At 48.3% G+C, this 26,322-nt stretch overlaps 9 protein-coding genes across 9 annotated transcripts; 6 read left to right on the top strand and 3 right to left on the bottom strand.

Moving 5' to 3' along the window:
- Positions 1-284: 284 nt before the first annotated feature.
- Asppvi_000068 (uncharacterized protein) lies at positions 285-2,243 on the top strand (the record flags this gene model as incomplete). Its single annotated transcript, XM_043296381.1, has 7 exons — positions 285-381; positions 451-694; positions 771-1,287; positions 1,351-1,627; positions 1,699-1,783; positions 1,855-1,924; positions 2,016-2,243. The coding sequence occupies 7 exons, from the start codon at positions 285-287 to the stop codon at positions 2,241-2,243; spliced, it is 1,518 nt and encodes a 505-aa protein (XP_043152316.1).
- A 612-nt stretch (positions 2,244-2,855) lies between these two features.
- Positions 2,856-3,673, top strand: Asppvi_000067 (putative secreted glycosyl hydrolase; the record flags this gene model as incomplete). The annotated part of the gene is made up of 2 exons (XM_043296380.1): positions 2,856-3,017; positions 3,137-3,673. 2 exons carry the CDS (start codon positions 2,856-2,858, stop codon positions 3,671-3,673), a joined length of 699 nt encoding a protein of 232 aa, XP_043152315.1.
- A 442-nt stretch (positions 3,674-4,115) lies between these two features.
- Asppvi_000066 (uncharacterized protein) lies at positions 4,116-5,239 on the bottom strand (the record flags this gene model as incomplete). The annotated part of the gene is made up of 2 exons (XM_043296379.1): positions 4,116-4,973; positions 5,039-5,239. The coding sequence occupies 2 exons, from the start codon at positions 5,237-5,239 to the stop codon at positions 4,116-4,118; spliced, it is 1,059 nt and encodes a 352-aa protein (XP_043152314.1).
- A 560-nt stretch (positions 5,240-5,799) lies between these two features.
- On the top strand, positions 5,800-7,510 carry Asppvi_000065 (flavin monoamine oxidase family protein; the record flags this gene model as incomplete). Its single annotated transcript, XM_043296378.1, has 4 exons — positions 5,800-5,841; positions 5,941-6,249; positions 6,304-6,616; positions 6,666-7,510. 4 exons carry the CDS (start codon positions 5,800-5,802, stop codon positions 7,508-7,510), a joined length of 1,509 nt encoding a protein of 502 aa, XP_043152313.1.
- Position 7,511: 1 nt separating this feature from the next.
- Asppvi_000064 (uncharacterized protein) lies at positions 7,512-8,046 on the bottom strand (the record flags this gene model as incomplete). The annotated part of the gene is given in 2 exon segments (XM_043296377.1): positions 7,512-8,009; positions 8,029-8,046. 2 exon segments carry the CDS (start codon positions 8,044-8,046, stop codon positions 7,512-7,514), a joined length of 516 nt encoding a protein of 171 aa, XP_043152312.1.
- Positions 8,047-8,329: 283 nt separating this feature from the next.
- Positions 8,330-12,648, bottom strand: Asppvi_000063 (uncharacterized protein; the record flags this gene model as incomplete). Its single annotated transcript, XM_043296376.1, has 4 exons — positions 8,330-11,719; positions 11,779-12,090; positions 12,146-12,443; positions 12,521-12,648. 4 exons carry the CDS (start codon positions 12,646-12,648, stop codon positions 8,330-8,332), a joined length of 4,128 nt encoding a protein of 1,375 aa, XP_043152311.1.
- A 444-nt stretch (positions 12,649-13,092) lies between these two features.
- On the top strand, positions 13,093-14,629 carry Asppvi_000062 (T6SS phospholipase effector Tle1-like catalytic domain-containing protein; the record flags this gene model as incomplete). The annotated part of the gene is made up of 3 exons (XM_043296375.1): positions 13,093-13,312; positions 13,364-14,062; positions 14,139-14,629. 3 exons carry the CDS (start codon positions 13,093-13,095, stop codon positions 14,627-14,629), a joined length of 1,410 nt encoding a protein of 469 aa, XP_043152310.1.
- A 2,934-nt stretch (positions 14,630-17,563) lies between these two features.
- Positions 17,564-20,645, top strand: Asppvi_000061 (uncharacterized protein; the record flags this gene model as incomplete). The annotated part of the gene is made up of 15 exons (XM_043296374.1): positions 17,564-17,687; positions 17,749-17,920; positions 17,974-18,139; positions 18,195-18,317; positions 18,373-18,461; positions 18,519-18,643; positions 18,710-18,807; positions 18,868-18,998; positions 19,055-19,172; positions 19,229-19,346; positions 19,398-19,662; positions 19,723-19,777; positions 19,835-20,054; positions 20,108-20,277; positions 20,331-20,645. 15 exons carry the CDS (start codon positions 17,564-17,566, stop codon positions 20,643-20,645), a joined length of 2,289 nt encoding a protein of 762 aa, XP_043152309.1.
- A 601-nt stretch (positions 20,646-21,246) lies between these two features.
- On the top strand, positions 21,247-24,890 carry Asppvi_000060 (uncharacterized protein; the record flags this gene model as incomplete). Its single annotated transcript, XM_043296373.1, has 3 exons — positions 21,247-21,327; positions 21,393-21,857; positions 21,912-24,890. 3 exons carry the CDS (start codon positions 21,247-21,249, stop codon positions 24,888-24,890), a joined length of 3,525 nt encoding a protein of 1,174 aa, XP_043152308.1.
- Positions 24,891-26,322: the final 1,432 nt, after the last annotated feature.

Here is a 26,322-nt window from a genome sequence, read left to right as displayed (position 1 = left end):
GCCACCGGTGGACTTCCCAAAAAGGAAATTAATGGGTTTCGCCCTTGAAAAAAGAACAAAATAGAGTTAAACGATAATTGCTGAAGCGACACCCCCAGATTTCTGAATCGACACCCGAACGCCATGTTTAGTTTAGCGCAGTATGCAGCTCCCCGCATGGAGATCGGCATAGCTTAAAAGGCTGGGGATGTTCCTCGAATATTGTGGGCAGACAACGGTCTTCATTATTTCATCTTCATTGCTTTACCTATACTCAAGGTCAATTGAGCTCAGAAGAAACCAAAATGGGTTTCCCTCCCAAGGTATACCAGTTTCTGGTAGGCACCTTTGCTTCACTTGGGTCGTTCCTCTATGGATATGACCTTACAATTGTGGCCGAGGGTAAGTCAGTGGGCGAATATCTCTGCATATGTTCGCTAGAACTGACGCACATCGACTGCTTTCTACTAGTGGTATCCAGCGGTTCTTTTCTGAACTATTTCAGCCCATCCACCACTGAGATAGGCCTAGTCGCGTCCCTTCTCACGGCCGGCGCCTTCGTCGGCGCCGGGCTAGCGTACCCATGCTCGGATTACTTCGGCCGCCGGGCAACCATCTTGACTGGCGGCTTAATCTTCTGCCTGGGAGGTGGCTTGCAGACCGGTGCGCAAAATTATGGCTACGTCTTAGGAGGTCGTTTCATCTCGGGTGTCTCGTAAGTTCCCCATTTCAAAGTCCCTTTCCTGGCTTGTGACGACCGGGGCCGGGCTTGACTAACAAACAATCCAAAGTATCGGTGTACTCACCATGATCATCCCAATTTATCAGGCAGAATTGGTTCATCCCAATATCCGAGGCCTGGTGACTGGATTGCAACAGTTCATGCTCGGCATTGGCGGTGTCTGCGGAAGCTGGATCAGCTATGGCACCTACGTTAGTTTTGTGGATAACCGCCAGTGGCGCATCCCATTAGGCATTCAGATTGTGCCGGCCGCTCTACTGTCCGCTTTGATCTTCCTGTTCCCAGAATCGCCTCGTTGGCTCATTAGCTGCGGTCAGCGGGAGAGAGGTCTCCAGACCCTGGCGGGACTCCATGCCAACGGCAACACCTCCGACCCTTGGATTCTCGCCGAGTTTGAACAGATCAAAGCCCAGGTTGCCGCAGAGAAGGAACATAGCCAGGTCACATTTTATCGGTGGATCGTCGACAAGTCAAACTTCCGTCGTCTGCTACTGGCTTGCGCTATGCAAGCTGCCACACAAATGACGGGAGTCTCCGCTATTCAATATTACTCGGTCACCATCTTTGTAAATATTCCTTGCAATAAGAGCCTCTTCTTCTTCAAATGGCTGACTGTAGCTTCAAATTAGAAACAAATCGGCATTGATGGAACGGACACTCTGCGCTACCAAGCCATCAACTCAATCATTGGCCTCATTGGTGAATTCCTTCTTATGATGGTCGTCGATAAAATTGGTCGTCGCAAACTCGTCGTGGGTGGAAATCTTGCCATGTGTCTCACATACGTGATCAGCACAATCCTTCTTGCCCAGTTTCCTCCCGAGGTGAACAGCACGGGCGCACACTGGGGTTTCATTATTATGACATGGGTCTTTAATTTCTGCTTTGCCAGTATGGGATCATTGTGTATGACCAACTTCCTTCCTTTCATACTATTCTTTGACAATTCAGGAAAGTCGTCACTAAATCGTACATAGCTTGGATGATTCCTGCCGAAATCTTCGATACAGCAACACGAGCCAGGGGGGTAGCCTTGGGCTGCATGGTATCATTTGCCTTCAAGTGTGTCCTTTCCCAGCCTGAATCTCGCTATAGTAGAGAAATACAGCTAATAGCTCATCTTTCCCTGCTAGCACACTGATCGGTCAAGTAACACCCATTGGAATGGCAAACTCTGGATGGCGATTCTACATCCTGTTCGTGGTGAGCATCCATCAAATTGCTCCATGGTCTCCCTCTTGCATGCCAGAATACTCCAGGGAACCTTCACTGGTAGCTGACATCCTGTATCTAGGTCTGCAATTTCACCAATGCCGTCTTCTTCTGGGCCATGCTCCCGGAAACGAAACAGTTGCCCCTGGAGGAGATGAAGAAACTCTTCACCGAGACTCCCTGGTTCATCGGCAATTCCACCAAAAGCGAGCGCCGAGTCACGGAAACGAGTATCCTGGCACAGCGAATTAAAACCGAGGGATTGGAAGACAAGACTGGCGCAATTGAGCATAAGGAGGAAACCGCTTAAACGGAGCCAAAAGCGGGACAAAGGTAATGAGATTGTGCTCAGTACTGTTGAGCGAGGTCGATCCAGCACAGAATTCCTGGGTGACTCCGCTTGCTTTCTTATACCTTGGCTACGACATCAGCTTTGTTGAAGAAATACTTTTGTTACGAGAGTCAGTCGTCTGTGCGCTCTCTTCCTACGCTCTAATCTATCGTCCTTGAGATCAAAATGGTCGTCATTCATAGCAATATTTAAATTTTGTCTAATTCCCCACGACCAATGTCTGCATCTCGAGCCACCGTTTGCCAAAAGTCCCTGGCAGGGTCATTCGTAGACCGACGGACAAAAGCAATCCCTCTTAAAGCCGACGCCACATCTTCCTGCTTGGCACGGGATTGTTCTCTAGTGAGATCCCTTAGCCTTTTGTAAAAATCATGCCAAGAACTTGAAAGGATTTTTGACTATGCTAAATCTTATTTATTACACTAGCGCGCTGCTAGGACTTTTAGTGCATGTCTCCACTCTGCAAGTCGGAACTCAATCAGGACAGCAAAAAAGGGGTTCCCCGTCTTTGATCGTCATTTCGTGCAGCGATCCATTTTTTTGGACTTGATACAAATTCCCCGAGAAATCATGCAACTTCTGACGCCGTGGTGGCTCCTCCTAGGCCTTTTGTCTGTTTCTTCTGCAACTGCGACACAGAATGGAACTGAAGGAATCGATCTGTTTGAGGTCCATCTCCCTGTAGACTGGAAGGCCGCAGTCGCCGATGGGGTGAAGTTTGTCTTCGTCAAGGTGGGTGAGATCGATCATCGATCAAAAACGATCGACGTTTACAATCCCCATTTCTCTCCAATCTATCTTAAGCGTATGTGATCTGGCCCGGACTTATTATTGACCGACGCTCGCCACAGGCAACTGAGGGTATCAACTACGAAAACGTGCGCTTCGCTTCTCAAACAGCCGGCGCTCTCGCTGCGGGGGTCCTCCATGGCGCAGTGCACTTCGCAACTGCAGCGGAAAGCAGCGGAGCCGATCAAGCCGACTTCTTCATCGAACATGGAGGGAACTGGACCGCGGATGGACAGAGGCTCCCTGGGGTGCTGGAGATGGAAGGCAATATTGCGGGCAAGCTTTGCCATGGGATGACGCCAACAGAAATTACGGACTGGATGCTCGATTTCTCTCACAGGTACAAGTTCCGGACGGGTCGAGCGCCGATCCTGTTCCTCTCGGCCAGCTGGTGGTCACAGTGCGCCGGGAACAATGCGACGTTTGGCGCGGACCATGCATTATGGTTGGCGAACTGGGCTGAGGAGATGGGCGCGCTGCCGGCAGGCTGGGAGGCTGCTAGGTTCTGGCAATATGCAGGTTGGAGTGAAAATGGAGGAGAGGCAAATGTGTTTTTCGGTAGCTCCAAGGACTTAGTAAAGTTTGCAATGGGAGCTTAAGAGTGAATGGGATGCAATGACCATCTATTTACATTATTCGCTGTACATATAGTCAATGCTATTGCCTTAGTGGTAAACATACAGGCAAGGAACAAATGATGAGCCGCCTGGGGAACTACCCCTAACGTTATCCTAAATAGTGTCAGGTCCAGACATAAAACTGGAATTGAGATTCAGCCAGGATAAAGAGATTTCAATTCTACAACTGCTCCTATAAAAACCGGACTTTCTCCTTCAGCTGGAGCTTTTCTATTTTACTGAAAGGGTTGACTGAATAGTTACTGCGGATGAATTTAAGACCAGTGCAAAGCATATGTTTCTCTTGAATCATACGTGGCCTGCCTGAATAAATAACMGTACTGATGGGCCAATCGGGGGCATAAGGACATTAGAATAGCGTACATGAGCTTCGAATTGCTATATTTGAGTCCGGTCTCATGATTCAAATAACCCCATAGTCCAACTCGTAGTTTTCCATCAACATTCCCAGCCCATATGGACCGATTGCATATTCATCCGGATCCATCCAGAGCAACTCCAGCAGATTGCTCGCCTGAGCTGTGTTCCTCATCATATATTGATTGTGGATCAAGATATTCTTCATGACCCTGCGCTGATCTTCTTCTACCAAGCAGGAGCCAATGATCATGAGCGGCCACATAGCGATGCAAGAGAACTTGGTAGGAGAGACCAGCGGCAAATATGACATGGCCACATCAAGGAGAGGTTGGAGCTGATAGATCCGCGCGGAGTCATATTTAGAGAATGGGGAAAGGGCGGTTTCCAGAAAGATCATCAAAACCAGTCGACACAACTCTAAGGCCGCTTTGCGCCCTGAGAGCAAGTCATGGTCGGAGTCATTCTCAGGGGAGTCCATAGCCGGAGGATTCCAGTTGATAATGCGACTCTTGAATCGTTCGTATATCTCATAGCGCTCCGGGTCCGTGTCGTGACCCATTGACGGGAGAGACTCTTTGTGCGCGGCAAAGAGAGATATTAACGATATCATTTCGAAAAGGCCGTGGCCGCCACCGAACATGACCCCGAATGCACCAAAGTCTCGCAGGTCGTCGAGGGATTGCAGAAATTTGTCATGAACGAGGGTCCGCTTACAGTTCATTGCGAAGGGAGTGATGGTGTTGCAGAGGACAACGTAAGAATAGAGCTCCGTTACAAATCCATACAATTTCAGCTCAGCGGTCGTGTTGATCTGGTGACGCCTGCTTCGCAATTCCAGAAGCAGGTGACGGCTAGCCCGAAGGTGGGTGAAAGGGGACCCGTCGAGATTTCCTGAGACTACCTTCAAGTCCCCAAATCAAGCCAGTCAGGCGACTTCGACCCAGAATAAGAAGGTTGTCAACGTACCTCGTAGTGACAAAGGATTATCACAGTCAAGATCATTCGAAGGAGTACCAGAGGTTCGCGAAGGAGGGTCTCATCCTCCGATATACGGCGCAGGGTCCGCACGGCGAAGGAATAGTGTCGGCAAGTTGCCTGCTGAATCTCGATATTTTCTTGTAAGTGATAAGACAGATGCGCTCCGCCTAATGCCAGAATGCTGTGCATTATGAGGTCATCATTATAGGCGACAGGCATAACCCACGAAACGAACGGCACGTCCGATGAAGGGGCTAATTTAGGAGCGGTGGATTCAAGGTAATACGAGAGTAAGATCTGTGATACCGGCAACAACATGCCTGCTCGTACTGGGCTCAAAAAAGTGTTAAGTCCCCAAGACCAGACGACTTCATTGAGTTCTGTATTGTTTGTAAACACGGGGGAGGCACCGCGGGCGAGAGAAGTAGATCCAGACTCCGCTGAGGTCGGGCTGGGGGACTCCCTAGCCACTACCAACGTATGGGAGTGTCCATCATTAGTGATTTCCTGATAATTATCGAGATTGAACCTCCGGCGTATATGTGATGGCTACAAGTAGTCTAATCTGTTACGCTCGCACGCCTGGCAGCGCGGCTTCGCATCGTCACATTTCTTTTTACGCTGGCGGCAAGTCAGGCAGCCTGTTCTGGTGCGGGGAAATGCCTGGCTCATTCTAAATCGGCCGTTCTTGACTTGCGATGGGGATGAGGATGATGGTGAAGGGTCATTTGGGGAGAAGTGGTGACAGGATGCTATGCTGCCTGATAAGCGCGGCTGCAGATAAGGATAAGGTTTGTTACTATTCCTGGACAGGCATGGCTCGCTTTCTTGAACACGACATATAAGCCAGCTGCTTGCGTCAAGGAGTGCTTCTTGTCTGCATACCTCAGTACGACGTGGTGGTGGTTGGCGCCGGGCTCAGTGGCCTCCAAGATGCTCACTCGGTGCGGGCAGCGGGCTTCAGCGTGTGCGTCTTGGAGGCTACCAACCGCATCGGCGGGAAGACGTTGACCGTCCAGTCTTGCGAAAAAGGTTTCAATGATCTGGGTGCATCCTGGATCAATGATACCAACCAGAGCGAAATGTTCAAGCTATACCAGCGGTATGGTATTGACACCGAAATCCAACGCGACAGTGGAGAAACCCTTCTGCAGGCAGCGGACGGGTCAATTGCCAAGGTACCATTCGGCACTCTGCCTGTAGGTCTTGCGACTCAAATCGTCGTGCGTGAGTGCTGGCTAACAACTTCGCAGGGAAATCTGGAAGTAATGCTAGCGCTGCTTGAGGTGTTTCGAACCGAATGCGCGCTGATCGACTTGGACAACCCGACCAAAACTGCTCGCGCCAGAGAGATCGATCAACTCACGTTCCGCGAGTTCTGCGTTCAACAAGCACAGTCGGACGATGCAATTGAGATCTCTAACTTACTGTCCACATGCGTGGCCGGGGTGGAGAGTGACGAAGTCAGTGCCCTGTTTATGCTGCTCTACTTCAAGAGTGGCGCTGGGATCGACAACATTATCTCGGACCAGAAAGACGGCGGACAATACCTGCGAAACCGACAAGGTAGGGCACCTTTGTTAATAACCATGGACGTTTGAAATGACTAGACCAGGAAACCAAATAATTTCCCAGAAGATGGCAGAGGAGCTTGGCCAGAACTGCGTCTTTCTCCGCATGCTGGTTACTTCTATTGACCAGTCGCGAGAGGGACGCTGTGTTGTCTCCACGGAGGGCGGCCTGAGCTTTTATTCTGGAAGAGTGATCGTCTCCATCCCTGCATCTCTGTATCATCAAATTGCCTTCAAACCTGCGCTGCCGGGGCAAAAGGCTATATTGAGCGACAACACGGCAGCGGGATATTATAGCAAATTGATCTACGTGTTCAACGAGCCTTGGTGGCAAAAAGCTGGGTTCTCGGGTGTCCTAGATTCTGACAAGGGCCCAATCACTTTTACTCGGGACACAAGTATCCAAACTGATGACCAGTGGTCGATTACTTGCTTTTTGGCTGGTGACAAAGGCAGGAACTGGTCTAAGCTGCCCCGGGCCTCCCGCCACCAGAAGGCCTGGGAGCAGTTCAGTCAGAGATTTGGCGAATTTGTCGACGTTCCTACGCCGACCAACACATTGGAGATGGAGTGGTCCAAGGAGGCTCATTTTCTTGGTGCTCCTTGCCCAATCACAATTCCGGGGGTACTCACCAATATAGGCGGTGAACTGGCCACGCCTGTTGGGCGGGTGCATTTTGTAGGCACTGAGACCTCCAACCAGTGGCGTGGATACATGGAGGGCGCTGTCCGATCTGGCCAGCGTGGAGGCGCTGAGGTGGTCAAGGCATTGTTAGTAGAGCCTGCTGCCTGTCTGCGAGATAGCAGTTATCTTAGTGTATCCTTCTATGGAAATCGATGCGAGTGTCTTTCTGCAGAAGGGAACAACAATAATACAGTAGTAGAATGATTCATTCGCGGATCTGCCAGATGGTAGCCCATAGCCCATATTGCCAGCAGAGAGGGGCGAGAGTGGCCCCTAGGCAGTCTAACTCATTCCAGGTCAATCCTGCATCGGCTGCCTGGGCTACAACCGTCCCCTCCTCTGCCCCTAGTCCAGCACGCCCTGACCAGTCCTGGTATAGGCTGTGTCGCCCACTACACTCAGGCTTCCTGACCCCACTATCACCACCGCCACAGGCGCTTCGTCGGCGGCTCTTGGGAGGGATGGCTTGGTCAGGGCCGGGGCTGGGGCTAGGGCTTGGATGGGCTGCGGGATCAGTTTGTTGCTGTGGGAGAGCAGCAGGGAGTCCGTGTGGTCCTGCTGGGGCCAGATGACCCCGGGCAGCGTGCGGAGCTGTAGACGACGGTCCCAGCACCCCCCGCAGCTGGTGGGTGTACTGGATATGTTGCTGGTCCAGGCGGCCGGGAACCACCACTGCGAACTTCCGGCAGATGATGGCCTGGTACTCAGGGTGGTAGTCATACAGTGGCGGCACGGTGCATTAGAGAATATAGTAATCCCTGCTATTACCTATCTATCAGAGGCTTTTTCTCTCGCTTCCTCCTAGTCTAGTTTAAGATTAATTTCAGTGAAGGCTGGTGTTTGCCATGACAATAGCAGTATTAAAGTAGTCTTTTCCAGAGCCTGCAGATGGATAAGATACATTGTCCACATGGTTTCTGCTAGAGGAAACCGAGAACCCGTGCCCACGTGTGTTTTTAAACGAACCCCGAAAGAGCCCTGGGACAGTGAATGTTTGTCTTGAATAGACTTGCTGTCAGTGCCTCACCGGTCAGAAGCAGCGCACTTTTTGAGGATCTGCCTGGTTCGTTCTCCCATGGCCGGATCATTTATGATCTCAAGGATGAGTGCCTCTGTAACTGTGATGTCTGCCTCCCGTTCCTCTGCCAGAAGGCTCAGAATCCCTTCTCCACTGATTTCATTTTTTACTGCAGCTATAACCACCTCTTCTGTAATTGGGATGTCTCCTGTATATCCCTTAAGTAGAATGCTCACGTTTCTCTCTCCACCCCACTCATTTTCCACTGCAGCCTTAGCTACCTCCTCTGTAACTGGGATGTCTCCTCCATATCTCTTAAGTAGAAGGCTCAGAATTTCCATTCCACCCCGCCCCTCATTTTCCACTGCAGCCTTAGTAATATCCTCTGTGATTGGGACATCTGCATTGTATTTTTCAAATAGAAGGCTCAGAATCCCTTCTCCAGCCTGCTCATTTTCCACTGCAGCCTTAACCACTTCCTCTGTGACTGGAACCCAGCCTGCTTTTATATCAAGCAGAAGTTTGATCACATGAAGATCAGGTCTTCCACTAATCATCTCTCCACTTCTTCTTTCCTCTTTCTGGTTCTTTACTGCAGCTTTAAGCACCTCTTCTGTAACTGGAATCTGTCCTGCTCTTTCATTAAGCAGAAGACTCAGGACTTCACCCCCACTCACTGGATTTGATACTGCAGCGATAACCACCTCTTCTGTAATTGGGATGTCTGCTCCATATTTCATAAGCAGAAGGCTCAGAATCTCCTTTCCACCCCACTCATTTTCCACTGCAGCCTTAGCAACCTCCTCTGTGGCTGGAACCCTATCTGCTTTGATATTAAGCAGAAGCTTTATCATATCTGGCTCAAATCCTCTTATAATCCTAATAGCCACCTCTTCCGTAATTGGGACATCTGCTCCCCATTCTTGAAAGAGAAGCCTTAGGATCTTATTTCCACACCTCTCATTTTCCACTGCAGCTTTAACAACATCCTTTGTAATTGGAACCTTTGCTCCATAATGGTCCAGTAAAAGACCTAGGATGTCATTCCCACTCCACTTATTTTCCACTGAAGCCTTAACCACCTGCTCTGAGATTCGGAGATCTGCCCCATATCTCTTGAGTAGAGCGCTCATCACATGTGGCTCAGATGTTCTTGCAATCATAACTGCTACCTTCTCTGTAATTGGGATAAATGCTCCATCTTTCTCAAGAAGAAGGCTTAGTATCTTGTTTCTGCTCCACACATTTTCCACTGCAGCACTAATCACCTCCTCTGTGATTGGGACCCTATCTGCTTGGACATCAAGCAGTAGTCTCATTGTATCTGGCCTGAATTTCCTTGTGAACTCAATAGCCACATCCTCTGTGATTGGGACATCTGCTCCCCATTTCTTAAGCAGGAAACTTAAGATCTCTTCTTGACTCTCTTGGTTCTCCATTGCACACTTAACCACCCCTGCTGTAATGAGTATTCTCACCCCTGGCTTCTTAAGTAGGAGGCTTAGGATATCTTTCCCACTGATCCAGTTCACCACTATAGTCTTGAGCACCTCCTCTGTGATTAGAACCTGCGCCCCTCGTTTTTGAAGAAGAAGACTAACTATCTCCTTTCCATTTTCTTTATTTTCTACTGCAGCTCTAATCACCTCTTCTGTGATGTAGACCCTATCTGCTAGTTTTTCAAGCAGAAGACCCATCAACTTTTCATCAAATCTTCTTGCAATGTCAATAACCATCTCCTCTGTGACTGGAGCATCCGCACCCTTTTGGTGGAGAAGAATAGCAGTGACGTGTGGAGCAAGTCCTTCGTTCTTCAATCCAGCTTCAAGCACCTCTTTTGTTACTGGAATATTTGCTCCCAATTTTTCGAAAAGTAGCATCATCAAGCTTGACCCATTCCATCTGTTTCGCGCCACTGCTATCATCACTTTGTCTGTAATGGGGATTTCGAACCTTCGTTTCAGAAGTAGAAGAGACATCACCTCGCGGTCAAAGTTTCCTGCAATTTCGATGACAACGTCTTCTGTAACTGGGATTATTGATCCCTGCTTCTCAAGGAGAAGCTTCATCACATGTTTATTAAATCTTCTTGCGATGTTGATAACCAGTTTTTCAGTGATTGGAACTCCTGCTCCTTGCCTCTGAAGTAGAAGGATCATTATATCCTTTCCATTTCCTTCATTCTCCACTATAGCATTAACCACCTCTTCTGTAATAAGGCCCTTGGCTTCTTGTTTCTCCAGCAGAAGACTTAAAATTTCTTTTCCTCTTCGCAAGTTTTCTGCAGCAGCCTTTAGTACATTAATAGTAACTTGAACCTGGTCTGGGCGTTCCTTGAGCAGAAGACTTATGATTTCAGTCCCACTCTCTGGATTGGCTACTGCAGCCTTAACCACCTCTTCTGTAATTAGTATATCGTCTCCTTGGGCTTTAAGCAGAATGCTCAAGATCATTGCTCCTTCCCACTGATTCTCTGCTGCAGCTTTAAGCACCTCATCTGTAACTGGAATCTGGCCTGCTCTTTCATTAAGCAGAAGACTTATGACTCCCCCCCGACTCCCTGTATTTGATACTGCAGCTATAACCACCTCTTCTGTGATTGGGATGTCTGCTCCATATCTCTTAAGCAGCATATTTAAGATTTCTGCTCCATTCCATGGATTGTTTGCTGCAGCTATAACCACCTCTTCTGTAATTGGGGTGTCTCCTCCATATCTCTTAAGCAGCATATTTAAGATTTCTGCTCCACTCCATGGATTGTTTGCTGCAGCCTTAAGCACCTCCTGCGTGATTGGGATGTCTGGTCCATATTTCTCAAGTAGAAGGCCTAGGATTTCTGCTCCACTCTCTGGATTGTGTGCTGCAGCCTTCACCACATCTTCTGTAATTGGGATGTCTGTTCCATGTTCCTTAAGCAGAAGGCTTATGATTTCCTCTCCAAACTGTGAGTTGCCCGCTGCAGCTCTCAGTATGGGGTTGGAGAATGGGAGTTTGTCCATTACCATCCCCAGCAAAAAGATTAACACCTTCTCAGACCTTTGCTGTTCAGCCGCTGTTATAATCACCCGGTCCGTAATCGGAATCCGCGGGAGTTTTGAGGGAGTAAGGGGGACATCTGACATTTGACGTTTATTCAAGGCGCTAGACGCCTCGTGGGCTGAGCTGTTGCGCCGCAACCCCTCTGGGTGGTGGTCCAATCCGCTCGAATCAGGTACCCCCAAGCTGCACAATCCCATCTGCTCAACCCTCAATTCTCCAACCCATCTGGCAAGTAATTCTACAATATCTGTGAAACCTGACTCTTTCGAAGATCCAAATTTTGTCATCCCGAAGTGATCCGCACGAATAGCAATAGATCTCACTTGAGGGAGCGTGGTCCATTCTGGGGACAAAAACTAGCGCGAGTCAGTAAGTGGACTTTCATGGAGCAGTTCTTCATTGTCGATTTACATACAGGGTTACTTCTGGGGATAGACGAATGAATAAAGCAACACCCGAGGCGTTTTCCCCAGGCAGTGTGCATATACTTGGAACAAAACTCAGCTTGCATTTTTGCGATGACAGTGAGGTCTTCCTTGAATTGCGACCAGTCTTGCAGTTGAGCACTGTCCGCGCATTCTATTTTCATTTTCTTTGCAGAGAGGATGGCCCACTGTGCAAGCCCAGCCCGAAAGTGCGGCGTGTCGAAAAGAATCATTCCACCAGTTCGATTGTCATAGTCGGCAAAGCCTGCTTCCCTCAATGTATCGTCTGCAAGCTTCAAAGCCTGAGATATTCATGTGTCAATAGCAATGGCGATTAGGAATAGCAGTCACACGCACTTGCTCGCAGATAAGGCCACCATAGCCATGAGCGATTAAGATGATGTGCGGCTTCTCTCTGTTTCTAGGTTTGATTAACTGCACCTCTCGGAGCAAGTCCTGTGCATGTTGTGTGAGTTGTTCCTGGGAGAGGATGTGAGACATGCTGGTTGCTTTACCACCATCATATCCGAAGGCGAAGATTTTGGCATTTGGAACCTCCCCTGGCAGGAGTCCTATAGGCCAGAGCAGTTCACCTGCGTCTTTCATTGCCCACGTCTCCTTGTTGTCTTGGGTGAGATCATGAACAAATACAATGCTGTAGAAAGTTATAACTTCTGTTGCAGACGTCTGCCGGGATACTAGTGGAGTGAGCTGTAAAAGAAGGCAACTTACTTAGCAGCATGTTCTGATTCTGCGGCCTTCAGTAGAATAAGGCCGGAAGGGTAGGGTACACCAGCGCCTGGCGCGACCGCTGGGCGATCATTGCCACGCTGCAGCCAATTCCAAAAAGTATTCAGCATTTTCTCAAACTGAAGGAAGCGCTCTCTTTCGCTCCTCTTGAAATGTGCAAGGTATCGATGTTTGTTCCTGCATCTGCGTACAGTTCAGTCAAGGTGCATTGGTGCGTATTTTGACAAGCATTTTAGCGTTGGTACGGGAATAGGACGGCCTCCTTTTCAACCAGCTGCGTGGGAAGATCTGGCAAATTTCTGGGTTTCCTGGATTCATCGCGTAATGCAAGTAGTCCGGGAAGCCTCTGGGATTGGTGACGCAACGTTGCGTCATAGACCTTGGGCTTGCGCATATGCAAGACAGCCCCACTCGCTACAGGAATTTCCATTGAGCAACAGTGATCTGCCAGGACGATCTTTCTGACTACGTAGTTACTTGAGTACGCGGGCTGGAGACTGCAAGCATGCGTACCTCTTTATGCGGAATGAGGGCTTAAATTGGACAGCGCACAGATGGACGGTCGTGCAAAGCGTATTATTGTCTGCTGTGATGGAACAGCATGTTCATCGTACAAGCGACATGGAGGACTCTCTTTGACCAATGTGTCGCGAATCTCTCGATCTATAAAAGCCGTGGCCGATAATGGAACCCCACAGATGGTCTTTTATCAGCCTGGCATCGGTACAGCTGCTGCGAATCCTTTGAATATCTTGAACCAGGGGATCGGGTCAGGTTCGCTGAACCCTTGACCTCAGATGAAGTTTGCTATGACTGACTTCCTAGGAATTGATGAGAAAATCATGGAAGCATATAGCTTCATCTGCCACAACTATTCTGGGGAGGACGATAAAATAATCCTTATTGGCTTTTCTAGGGGCGCGTTTACAGTCAGGTGCATTGCTGACTTTATTCACAAGGCTGGCCTTCTCACGAAGGTGGGCCTCTTTTACCTAACCCAACTCTATGACCTGTGGGTTGGCGGGAAACTAGGGACTGACAATGTGCCGGAGGCATTCCGTACGGGTGTTCTAGGTGACCCCACACAAGTACGCCCTAGTATTCGCATTAATGCTTGCGCCGTGTGGGATACAGTTTGCTCCCTTGGCGTCCCTCAGCTGGGTTTCTCTGGTCCGCGTCTACCGAGCAGATTCAGTTTCGTTCTGTCCGACCTTTGCGAGGGGATTGAGAATGCCTTTCAAGCTCTCTCATTACACGAACGCCGACTAGCCTTTCTTCCATACGTTTGGAAACCTCGAGAGACAAATCATTGCTCACTACAGCAATGCTGGTTTATGGGCTATCACGCGGACATTGGTGGTGGGAATAAAGATGAGTGTCTTGCACACTTTGCGCTTGCATGGATGATTAGCAAGCTGGATCCTTTTGTTGAGTTCAACAAAGAATATTTCTGGATGCCTACCGCGAGCGACACGAGTTGGAAACTGAGCGCCGCTCCAACAGTTGACACCTTTGACCCCCCCTGTAAGAGAACCCTGACCTGAATGCTCCCCAGCTAATCTTCTCCTAGCCGAGCTTTTACTAATTTCCCGGAATTTAGTTATGGTAGGACTCCAAATTCCAGATTCGATGAACTTGTTCTACTGGCTATGGGGATCGATACACAGAAAGCCGCGCAGGCAGTTTTGGACTCATGTGGGATTTGAACAATTTTATCCGCCTGTGAACAACATCTCAAAGGAGTTCATGCATAGTACTGTGCGTCTTCTGACATTCCTGGGGGCTCTTGACACCTGTCCATCCCTTAAAGGAGGTAAACCTGAAAGAAGAGGCAACCAATGGATTTGGAACCTTCGGCTGAGGCCCAAGTCGCCGTTCTGGGCCTTCGTTCGGGCCGTAGAACCCGCCCCAACTCACGAGACCTACGAGGTTGTTGAAGATCCAATGGGCCCTACTGAGAGAGAGCTGCTCAAGCAATGGCTCAATTCTGAGCTCTATCTTTTGCAAGAGCGTGCAAATGAGAACGACCCTGACCCGCAAACCTTAATTCCCTATTTACTGGAATGGCTAGATAAACAGCTCGCGAACTGACATTAATTATGATAACTGAAGCACCGTTTCCAGTTGCTAGCTCAAAGTTTGAAAACTATTTGCTTGTCGTTTTACAGAGACCTGGGGAGGTAAATACTTAATTTTGTCCTATACCTTACACTGGGCGAAGCAAGAAGATGCAAAAATGAGTCGTGATCTGACTTTCTATGGAAGTTTCTCTAAAGATATTATGGTGGTGGCCATGGATGGGTCTGATGCGTAGCAGCTTTTAAGGCTTCTTCTGGGTTTACATCAAGGCTAGAGCTCACTCTCGTTCAGAAATCTCACATGGGACTCAGTTAATGCGCATACTGATTCATCCTTGCCCTGCCGCGTGAACCCATGAGCCCTAAGCGGCAAGTTTGCAACATACAGATTGCTCTATAATTTTGGATTTCTTTACGCAGCTATGTAGCTTAATGTGAATTTAATTGACGCAGATGCCTTGATTCTTGCCTAGGGGAAGGAATCCTACTAATCCTAGCGTTAGCTAAGAGGAGTAGACCTAGGTAGAGGTTCTAGGTAACCCAATCAGGTAGATAAACTAGATAAATATTATAGATTATATGATATGCATTAATTATATAGCCCTATCTTGTATTCATAGGTATTCAAACTATACATACTTTATATGTATAGCTAGAGAGTGGTCCTGAGTGGAAGAGTAAGAAATTTTAAGAAATTCATCTTTAATTACCCTTACATTTCATCACTATCATAGGCCAGAATATCCTAGTCTAGGGTCATGCTCTAACCATCCTAGTAGGCTATGATGGAATAAAGTAGAATTACTAAGGAAGGAAGAAGCTAGTTATAGGTGGGTGGTATACTAAATTACTAATTGATGTAATAATTAACTCTCACTAGCAGGAATAAACCTACTTCCCCAGATTAGAGCTCAAAAACTGTGGAGTCTCTCCGAGATGAGCCGTCCCCCGCTTGGGACAACACAGAGTTTATTATCACTTATCTGCAGCCGCATTGTTCGTTATCTGTAGCCGCGCTGTCCAGACTGCCCAAGGGCCATACGGGAAGCTTCAATGTATACCCCGCTGTGGTTGAAAACGCGGGGATTTCCAATCAACGCTATTATCTCTCAGAAGTTTAGCAATTAAGACCAATATGTTGATAGAAAAGATATATGAGGGCAATACCAAAATGAAATTTGTCAACTGAGGTCGCGATGTTCCTGCTAACAGTAGGTCACTAGACCTATTCTATATAGAGATACGGTATCCTCCTATACAAAGATTTAATGCCCAGAGATATATCCTGTTAAAGGTAGTGGTATTAGGTAATACATGTGCTAAATAGTAGAGAAAGTGATAAGTTCCTTTTATACGAACAGTCAACTGTATGATCTTTCAATCCGTGCTTGCGTATGCATGCATTACTAGTACTTTCAGCCAACCGCCCTGTGTGAGCTGCCCGCATTAGCCACAAAAGCCTACTACCACACGTATAGTAGACTATTTATGCAAAGGGCCATATTGAAATCCTACCATATTGCATCACCATCCCGCTATTCTGCAGTCGCATGCATATCCGCAAAATGGGTGGATCCGGGTTGGCCCTGAACCCACAGCCACATGCAAATAGGTGGACCATGCCTAACCTATATGGGTAGCTCATTCCTTAGGCGCATCTGCTTAGGGGCATACTATTGGTCTGTTTCGTTCAGCACATTTGAATTTTAACTACATCATTTCAGTGTGGGGTACCCCTCTATGTGAGGACACGTTAGACATATACTGCAATCACCCATCTGTCAAGAGACAAGTATTTAGAGACTTTGTGGCGTAACAACCTTACATGGATGACGTTTTACCCATATATCATGCACCTCAATGGCGTTGATTCTTGTTCAAACGCCTCCAAGGTTATCCTGTGAGATGGCTTGACGATTATCACTGATCCATATGCCGGTGAGTGCAGCCATTTAGATCATCTATTTGTCACAGCCTATATCTGGGTTGCCTCCCGCCCGAGGCGAACCACTGATCCAAGCTGATGCGATCGGCGCTTTAAAAAAGTATATCTTGACGTCACGGCGATCGCTACTCATGCACAGTGGGTTCATTGCCTTATTGGTATTGACAGGATGGACAATGCACATCAAGGTGTGGGCTGACGGTAAGACTGAGACGCAGCAGGGAAAACCGCTCGTGGGTTGTGCCCATTACCTATGCACTCCCAGAGCGTCCCTGATTCCGGGACTCGGGCTTAGTGCCCATATTTGTGTGGAGCCACCAAATAAAACTACCAGATAGAGACTACTTAATACACTTTTTTCGGCATGGAATCTGGTGCCGAATTCTAGGTGCAATCGTACCGAATGTTCAATTACTCCACACTACTGGACGCCTGCATGTAGCGATCTGCAGGTCTAAAAGTTCGGTGGATGAGAGCTGAAACACTGCCGCCTTTACGCCTTAAAAATCCTGAAGATCTATTTCCTATACTTTGCTTCCGTATTCAGCTCTGGCGGGGTAACGTCAATGCTTGCTCCGATTTCTCCTCTGCTGGCTCCACATATGACAGTCGGCGCGCGCAATCACCTCCATTGATGCATAATCAAGCCTGCAGTGATAGATAGGCGGGGGTTCATGGTTCCATCAGATCCAGTAGGGATTTACATGTTCATCGAATAGTTCATCTGAATATTTGCAGATCAGATTTACTTGTTTCTTCCTGCTGCTATCTTGCGCAGGTGACGTCGCAGGCGCTGGATTCCGTGGCCTCTTGAGAGAATTGACGTGTCAAGAAGTTAGTTGCTAACTGTGAGTGTCTGAAGTGTTAAATACAGGCTACATTCCATGACTTCGAGATTGAGAAACCGAGAAAAACAATCTCAGCTCAATCGAATACCTTGGACTATTGCAAATCAACACTCATCTTAAAATCCAGATTTCACTTGGTACTTTCTTTGCCATCATGTCTGCTACTAAAGATCAAAGTAAGGGAACAACTTCCCAGCCACCAAAGGAAGCCAAAACGGACCCCAAACAGCAGAAAGCCCTGAAGGATCTGGAGGGTCAAATTAAGGATTCAGAGGAAGGTGAGCGATGCTGGTGGTCATTTGAGCAGCATAAGTTCACAAAATTAATCATTGTGTCAAGCAAATAAAATCGACCGCCAAGCCATGTTCAGTATCTATTTGTTCGATAGTGTGACCAAGACAAGCCAGATGGAAAAGTTCGTCACCATCGGCAGCGTCAAGAATGTAAAGGACACAACCTTGGCGGATATTCGGAGGAGCTTGATCAGCGAGAACGCCCTGTCCTGGAGACAGTAATTTGACCACCCACATGGGATGACTTAAACACATAATAACTTGTGGATAGGAAGTCAAGCAAATTCTGCAACGACGATGGAGCTGAAGTGGACGATAAACTTGGCTTCGATATGTACCTGGACTTTCTGAAGAGCAGCGAGGAGAAGCCCAAAGATGAAGAGGGATCGAATGAAGACAGTGGAGGTAAGAGAGCGAAGGGAAACAACAGTCGCCCCGTGAGTCTGCCGCCTGGATTGTTGACCAAGTACTATGCTAATGTCGAGCTGTTAGATCACTCGGGAATCGAGCACCGGCAAATCATACAAGGTCTACTTGAAGCAGCGTAAAATCCCAACCGAGTTGGACGAGGGCACCAAAGAATTCCTCAAGGAGAAATTAGACCTCTCGATCAATGTTAGTGCTCTGCCATCACTCAGAGATGCTTGTTTATATTGACTGCCGTACTTAGAAACCGGGGTTGACATCAGCCGAAGTCAACAAGCTGACAAGCTCTTACAATCACAGCAATTTCCAAGCTCTTGCTGCTAAAAAGATCACGTAAGATACTTCCCCCGGCGAATAGTATTTACTGAGACTAAGGCAAACTATATTCAGCCATCCGGCGGACATGGGTGAGAGAGAGTGGTACATTGTCCTTCAGAATAATTCTATCCTCCATGGCAACTACGTGAGGGAGCTTGCCACTGGCCAGAGAAAGGTCGAACGTGCGATGTATCCTGGTGTGTGAATTCATAACCTTAAAAAAGGTTGATTGACTTGTGATCAGTGGCTGACTGGCGAAATAGCTTTTGCATTGAAGCCGCGAAAGTTCCATGATTTTGAAATTATCTTCAATAGTGGTGGCAAGGACGGTACCCCTTCAGCTAGCGACAATGAACCTGTGGTATGCATCCCCCTTCTTCTGGTTGCCCTTGTGCTTCTGCTAATTTTGTACCATCACCAGGTGCATCACCTGAGGATTCCTAGGTTTCTTGTACAAGATGATTCTTACGTCAATGTTTCTGAAAACAAGACTTCGGTGGCAGAGGCAATTGCCGACAGTTCGCTCTCCGAACATTCAGCCGAGGTCTCTGTGTAGGTTTTCCATGAACACAGAGATCCCACACATTTAATCTTGCTAATAAGTGCAGAGGGGGAGGAGCATTCGGCGTCACTGCTGGTGTAAAAGTCGGATACAAATCGCAAGCAGAGGTGGAAACAGCGTCAAACACAACTACAGACTCTAGGCGCATGACAATCACATACAATGTGAGTTACCTAGGCTTTCAGATTCAATACTGTCGCTGAGAACCCTCATATCATAGTTTCCGCGAGTTGTCCTCGAGCTTGATGGAGATAGCCTTGATCTCTCAGACGAATGCAAGGAAGACCTTAAGAGTATCTCTACGGCAGAGGCAGTGCAATTTTTCAGAAGGAAATATGGTACTTAATACCTGTTTATCTGGCTTCCCAGGAAGAGCTAAACATTCGCAGGAACTTTCTTTGCCTCCCGAGTTGAGTTAGGTGGACGCCTCCATTCCTCGGAGAGCAGCGATTCCTTTGCGGAGGKTAAAGTAGAAGAAAGAGCTCGCGCACTGAAGATTTCCGCTGCCGCCTCCTTCTCGTCTACATACGTTCAAGGCTCTGCCAGCGGTAGCAAGGACGATTCAAGCAACCATAGCTCAAATAGCCAGAACAGCAGCTTGAGCAATAACCTGGCATGGGAGGCCAAGGGAGGTGACACTTTATTGTGCAACAAGTGGGTTGCTCTACAAAAGCTTTCCTATGACTTTACTCTGGACTGACGATTGTTACATAGCCCTCCTGCCTGGTGCGCTACGGTGGCGTCTTACTACAATTGGAGGATCTCCAAGGTAAGTCCCTCATCGCAGTCAATATCACTAAGCCATAGCAACTAATAGTCCTCGCAGCAAGATGACCTCCTTTCCATGGAAGAAATGATATCACTCATTCCAGGATATGACTGGGTTGAACAGAAGTTTAATAACTTGGCACCCCTCAAGGCATCACAAAAGCCTGCCCCTGTCCCGGAGGAGTGGGACGGCTGGGTCACATTCTGGTTGAAGCACTCTAATGAGGACCTATTTCCTACAGTCTGCGAAAGTCCCCCATCCAATCCTTTCAGTGGTGGTCAGCACAATCCTCTCATTTCTGGGTGGACGATAACTAATGTACATGTTCAGTTTCCATGAGTTTAACACCAGCCATGAGCAATCAGTTGGGTTCCGCCGCCGTGAATTTTGCCTCGTTGCATTCTGTTCAAATGAGAGCATCAATCGAGGATGATTCGCAGGTCTACCAAGCTGGTTGCAAGTTTTATGTGATCAAAGAAGGAGAAACAGTCCGGCACAGGGTATGTCTCTTGAATCTGCACTTGCCTGCCTCATCATCCTAACGCCTATATAGTTCAAAAGCGGCTTCCAATATGTTGTCTGGAACAAGAAGACAAACATGTACCTGGGAGTGACGCCTCCTGTTCCTGGAGTGACCCAAAAGTCCGAACTGTGCACAACGGACTGGGAACATCGCTGCACCTTCAGGTTTACGCATGCCTTCCCAACCGACAAGATCTACATTTCAAATCTCGATCTTGTCCGCGTGGAAATCTTTGATTCTGAGGGGAACCCCATAGGCCCTATGAAGGATATCCCACCAGTTGGTTCGTATGGAACAACTGGTGATATATTCCAGTTCCGTTACGCGGGTGAACCTTGGAAATAGTTTTGAACTACGCGAGATAAGCGATTTTTTTGCTTACAGTTTGCAGCTGTGAGTAGATAGTCATGATTCGGTTGAGCCAGAGAATGAGTGTAATTGAAATATTGTTTCCGCTTGAATTAGCTCATATCAACACCTCCCCTCAGAAATATATTAATGGGGTCAGAAATGTGTTTGAAGGCATCCCACGTCGCCATTCTAGAGCTGGACTGTTGTCATATATTGTAGCGTTGTTCGCGATCTAGTCTGGTACCACCGTCGAAAAATCTAGTAAGAAGAATGATAGTACTCTGTACTTTCAAGCAGTTCACAATTGATGTTCTGTTTATGCCTTGTTAGCAGCGTTAGTGCGGGGCAGACACCAGCCACTGACGAGTTGTAGAGCAATATCATTGGGCTATGCTGAGATCCAATGTGCCGTATGCCGAAACGGGTCAATTGTTTGGAGATCAGGTACATCATTTCCCGAGCTGTGCGAACCATCGGTTGGAGGCCATGCACGATGAGCTGAACGGTAATTCCTCTAATTCCTCCCATCTCTTGAAACCATTTCCCCCGTCTTCGATCATCAGCTCAATAGCAATTCCGTATTACGCTGCCTCCGATGCCTTCCTGCAACCCATTCAGTGGCCTCAAGGCCAAGTTTTCGAAGAAGAGAAGCCTGCGGGATGCTCCGAAAGCAGAAGTAAGTGGAGATAAGGGGAATTTGATTGTTTTTCTGCTAATGGCTCCATTTCTGGTTTGGTGAAGACCGAGCCCAAGCCCGAAAAGCCGAACAACGCTTCTTCGGCCGCTCCCCCATCGGGACAATTGGCCAGCGCGGCTCCCCCCGCCACGGAAACAGTTATCAGCCCAGATAAAGAACCTGAGAAGGGATCCGTCCCTCGGGAAGGTCCTCCAGTGAAGGACCGCTGGCGGGACGCTTTCAATCAAATGCCCCCGGCCAAGCAAGCTATCCTGAAAGAAATGGGATTTGGCAATCCCAAGTCCGGATCTATGGAGTCGAGCATCAAGGATCTTGTAGGAGAGGTGAACAGAAAACAGGAAGAGTGCGAGAAAAACTTCTGGCATGTCAATGTGGGTGATAAAAAGATTGTTCTTCGAGAATATACCACGCAGATCGTTGGCTGGCTGGAGAAGGCCGGCAACATTGCTGTGCAGTTTGCGCCACCCCAAGCGAGTCTACCATGGGGTCTAATCAAATCGATGATGAAGGTAATCCCAATGTCTCTTTTTATGTTTTGATTTGAAGCTCATGGTATCTTGTAGATTCCTGTGAACGAGAGCGAGCAGATGGGTGCCTTGCTTGCCACCACAGAGAGAGTTGTCCGCATTACAAGTCGCGGCCAGGTCTATGAAAATGTCTACCTGCCCCAGGACCCCAATGCTGAGCTTTCGCCGGTACAAACAAATCTCGAGGCGGCACTGGTAACAATCTACAAAACTGCTCTGGATCTATTGGCCGAGTCAGGAACGCTCCTCTCCGGAAGCACTGCTAGACGCACGCTTGAAGCAATTGTAAATCCGGGCAAGGCAAAGGGCAATCTTTCGAGCCTTGGTGAGCAAGAAGATGAGCTTCTCCGAGACGTCCAAGCATGCGAGAGCCAGCGAAGTTCGGACTCAGACAAACGCGCGAATGCAATGCTGGATGCCTTGCAGGCCCCAATGGCTCGGGTAGATGAGGGCGTCCACCATCTCCTGAAACATGTGAGTGAAAGCGAGCGTATCGAGCTCTTGGAGTGGATTTCGCCCATTCCGTATGGGAAGCACCACGACAACGTGAAAGAGAAGCGAACCCCCGGCACGGGTGAGTGGCTGCTCCACCACACGGATTTCCGTAGTTGGGAGTCGACAAAGTCGTCGGCTCTCTTCTGGCTACAAGGGAATCCGGGTACCGGCAAGACATATCTCACATCTGCCGTCGTCGACTGGGTCCGCGCCCAGACCAGCAAACCTCCAAATGACGAGGGGTTTGCATTTTTCTACTGTGGCCGGGACGAATCGCGCTCGCAGCCGCTGTCCATTCTCCAAAGCTTTGTACGTCAGCTTTCGACCACTGCAAGTAATCCCGAGGTTATGCAGGCAAAACTTCGAGAGTCTTGTAAAAAGGCTCGGGAGAATGGTACAAACTTCCGCTTGGAACAGTGCAAGGAGCAAATCCTCGCCTCTTTGAATATCTACCCGAGAACCACGCTAGTTATTGATGCCTTGGACGAGTGTGATCCAGACTCGCGGTATAAACTAATACAAGCACTGCAATCGTTCTTATCAGAATCCAACAAGGTTGTGAGGATCTTTATCGCAAGCCGACCTGACCCAAAAATTGAATATCAGTTAGAAAGCAGGCCCAACGTTTGCATTCAGGCAGATGACAATCTTAATGACATTGAGAAGTTCCTTCAGGAAGAACTCGACAGGCTCTCAAAGACTGCCCCGTTATTAAAGACTATGGAATCCAAAATTATCGGAAAGTTGCTAGAGCGTTGCCAGGGCATGTTCCAGTGGGCTGCTTTGCAGGTCCACCAGATTGCGAAGTGTGAGTCCCGTGGAAGTGTCTGGGAGCGCCTTGAGAACCTCCCAGAGGGCCTTCAGAAGGCATACGATGAGGTCTGGCGACAGATTGAAGACCAGGGAAAATCTGACCGGACCATCACAAAGCGCGCTATTCGATGGGTGATGTCTGCATCCAAACCAATGACCACCGTCGAGATTCTGGCTGCTATTCGTTTGAGCCCGGACGGAGATCTGCTGCCCTTGGATGACACAGTGGACGAGCAAGGTCTGTTGTCTCTTTGTAACAATTTCCTTACTCTGGATTCTCAGCTCAAAGTTTGGCGTTTTCCCCATCTCTCGGTCAGGGAATACTTGGAAACCAAGGAAGACTGGTCCGTTCCCCATGCCCATTTCCACGCGGCCAGCGTTTGCCTGTCCTATTTCGTCAAGAAGTATGAACATGATGACTTGGAACTGGACGCCAAGCTGGAGGTCAAGTTCGAGCTCGAATCAGAGAAGCCAGACGACACAGAGGGACCCGAAAAGCCAGTACAATCGGATGACGGCTTCCATACTCTTCATCCGTTTCATATATACATGCGGCACTCTTGGGCCCACCATGTCAACGGGTCAAGGGACATCGAGACAACCAAGCTGGCTTCTCTTTTGAAAACCTTCCTCGGGTCGCCAAATAAGAGCAGTGTGCAATACCAGAGATGGCATCAAAAAGTGGGCAATGATTTCGAGAGCTTTTTCAACACCCCCCATCTGGGGCACTACATGACGTATGACGAACAAATTAATTTCCGTGAGCTCTGCCCCAGTGATGCCGCTGTTTTCGCCATGTGTTGTTTCTCGCTGGCTACCATTGTATGGGACTGGTGGGAACAGGCGGAGATTGATATCTTCCGAGTGAACGACAGCGGTCATAACCTGCTCGCAATTGCTGCCCGGGCGGGCTGTCTGCCCATATGCGAGAAGCTGGTGGAGAAGCTGGTTAATCAAGGGGTCGACGTCAGCGCCCAACGTGAATTTTATGGCATTGCCCTCCAGGCCGCGTCATATAGAGGCCATGAAAGAATTGTGCAGATGCTGCTAGATCGAGGCGCCGATGCCAACGCCCATGGAGAAGAGTATGGCAGTGCACTCCTGGTCGCATCATTACAAGGCCATCAAAAGATAGTCCAGATGCTACTAGATCGAGGTGCTGATGCCAACGCTCAAGCAGGAGAATCCGAATACGGCGAAGACTATGGCAATGCACTTCATGCCGCATCGCATGAAGGTTATGATAGTATAGTGCAGATGTTGCTGGATCGAGGTGCTGATGTCAATATCAAAGGAGGTCCTTGGGGCAATGCACTTCAAGCTGCATCGATAGAAGGCCACGAAAGGATTGTGCAGATGTTGCTAGATCGAGGTGCTGACATCAATGCTCGAGGACACTGTGGCAGTGCACTCTTGGCCGCGTCGTTCCAGGACAATGAAAAGGTGGTACAGATACTACTAGAACGAGGTGCCGATGTGAACGCCCGGAATGAAAATTTTGGGAATGCACTCCATGTTGCAGTAGAGTACGACCGTCAAGAGATGGTCCAGATGCTGCTGGACCGAGGCTCCAACATTAACGTTGGAGGAGCGTTTGGCAATGTCCAGCAGGCCGCGTTAATGAGAGGCAACAAAGAGGTGATCCAGATGCTGCGGGATCGAGGTGCCGACATCATGATTGAAGACGAAGACCTCAGCCCTCCTTAGTGTATCATACCCGTCTAGCGATATTTACTTTCAATTTATGTTAGGCGGTCATACATTTTTGCAGGAGTATGAGTATCGTCCGCGACGCCAATCCGAGCACCTGGCGTGTTTTGCTGGTGGAAATTTCATTCTGGGCGGTCAAGCCCTAAATAGATCAGACCTGATAGACTTTGGTCTGAAACTGGATCGACGGTTATCATGAAACGTATAAAGCTACCGCGAGCCAGATTGGCCCGGAAACGTTCTAATGGTCCGACGGTTTCGTTGGATGTCGGATTCGTTCTATTGATAAGAGGTATATCTTGAGACCGGAGGTCCTCGAAAGTTATTATTATGCTTATCGAATGACTGGCAAGCAAATGGCGCGCCCCATACATTACTCTGGATCGTTCGCTTTTGATATATCAATAGTATCGGGATTGGACATGGGATGCTAGCGCTTTTCGGTTTTAGCTCCATCAACGATGTTACAAAGGAAAATGGTGACTATCTTCTCGACCAGCAGGAAAGTTTTCTTTTTGCTGAGGTTCTCAAATATTCATATTTTGTCTTTTCTGAAGGTCTGTTCAAACAATCTTTCCTATTTCCTGCTCACGCATACTTGCTCACTTGGACTTGCCAGCAAATGACGAGTGGCACGTCCAAAATACGCCATGGCAGAAATGGGTATATAACACTGAAGCACATCCCATAAGAGTATTCTCTGTGTAAACAAAATAGCTCAGGCGGCTTTGCCAGGGCAACTAGAACTCTAGCGTTTTTATAATACGTTGGGTCAACTTGAAGACACACTTCACTCAGCTTTATCTGATGTGTTCTCTGAACACGACAAAGAATGAAGGACTGAGTTCAGTGGGTCTTTTGCTGATTGCTAGCCATTTAGTTTCCCCAGAAAATTGTTTATAGCTATGCCTGCGGATGTTCTTCCACTGTCATCATGATGCCCATTCTGCTATGGCCCGCTGGGCTCGGTGCTGACACGCGTTTGATTAGGATCAGCAGCCGATACAAATACGGCATATACTTGTAATTTTCGTTATACCTAGGACGTAATGACAGGAAAAAACCCCACATTAAAGTTGTAGATATCTTTGTGCGCGATCCCATATTGCATTATCACAATTTGTAAGCGATCAAACCAATCCTGGACAGGCATTTGGGTCCTAGAACTTAGCCCGCTGATAACTATACAGGTGGAAATATATTTTTCTCAGCTCATCCCGACATTTAAAGTTGCCGGGCCGAGCCGGCAAACCCAGTTAAGCCAGCCGATGCCTAACTCTACAGCAGTGCATCCACAATTTCCACAACCTGCCGTCGGAGCTTGAACCAATTCGTAATGTGATGAGCCGTTGTTCAATAAATACATTCCAGATTGCCGAGGCCGCTGGTTGTGGCCAGCGTTTGGTAATCAACATCAGCGATAAGCTGC

This window comes from Aspergillus pseudoviridinutans, assembly GCF_018340605.1.
Source record: "Aspergillus pseudoviridinutans IFM 55266 DNA, scaffold_1, whole genome shotgun sequence".
Taxonomy (NCBI): Eukaryota; Fungi; Ascomycota; class Eurotiomycetes; order Eurotiales; family Aspergillaceae; genus Aspergillus; species Aspergillus pseudoviridinutans.
This window is presented reverse-complemented; position numbering and strand designations above follow the sequence as displayed.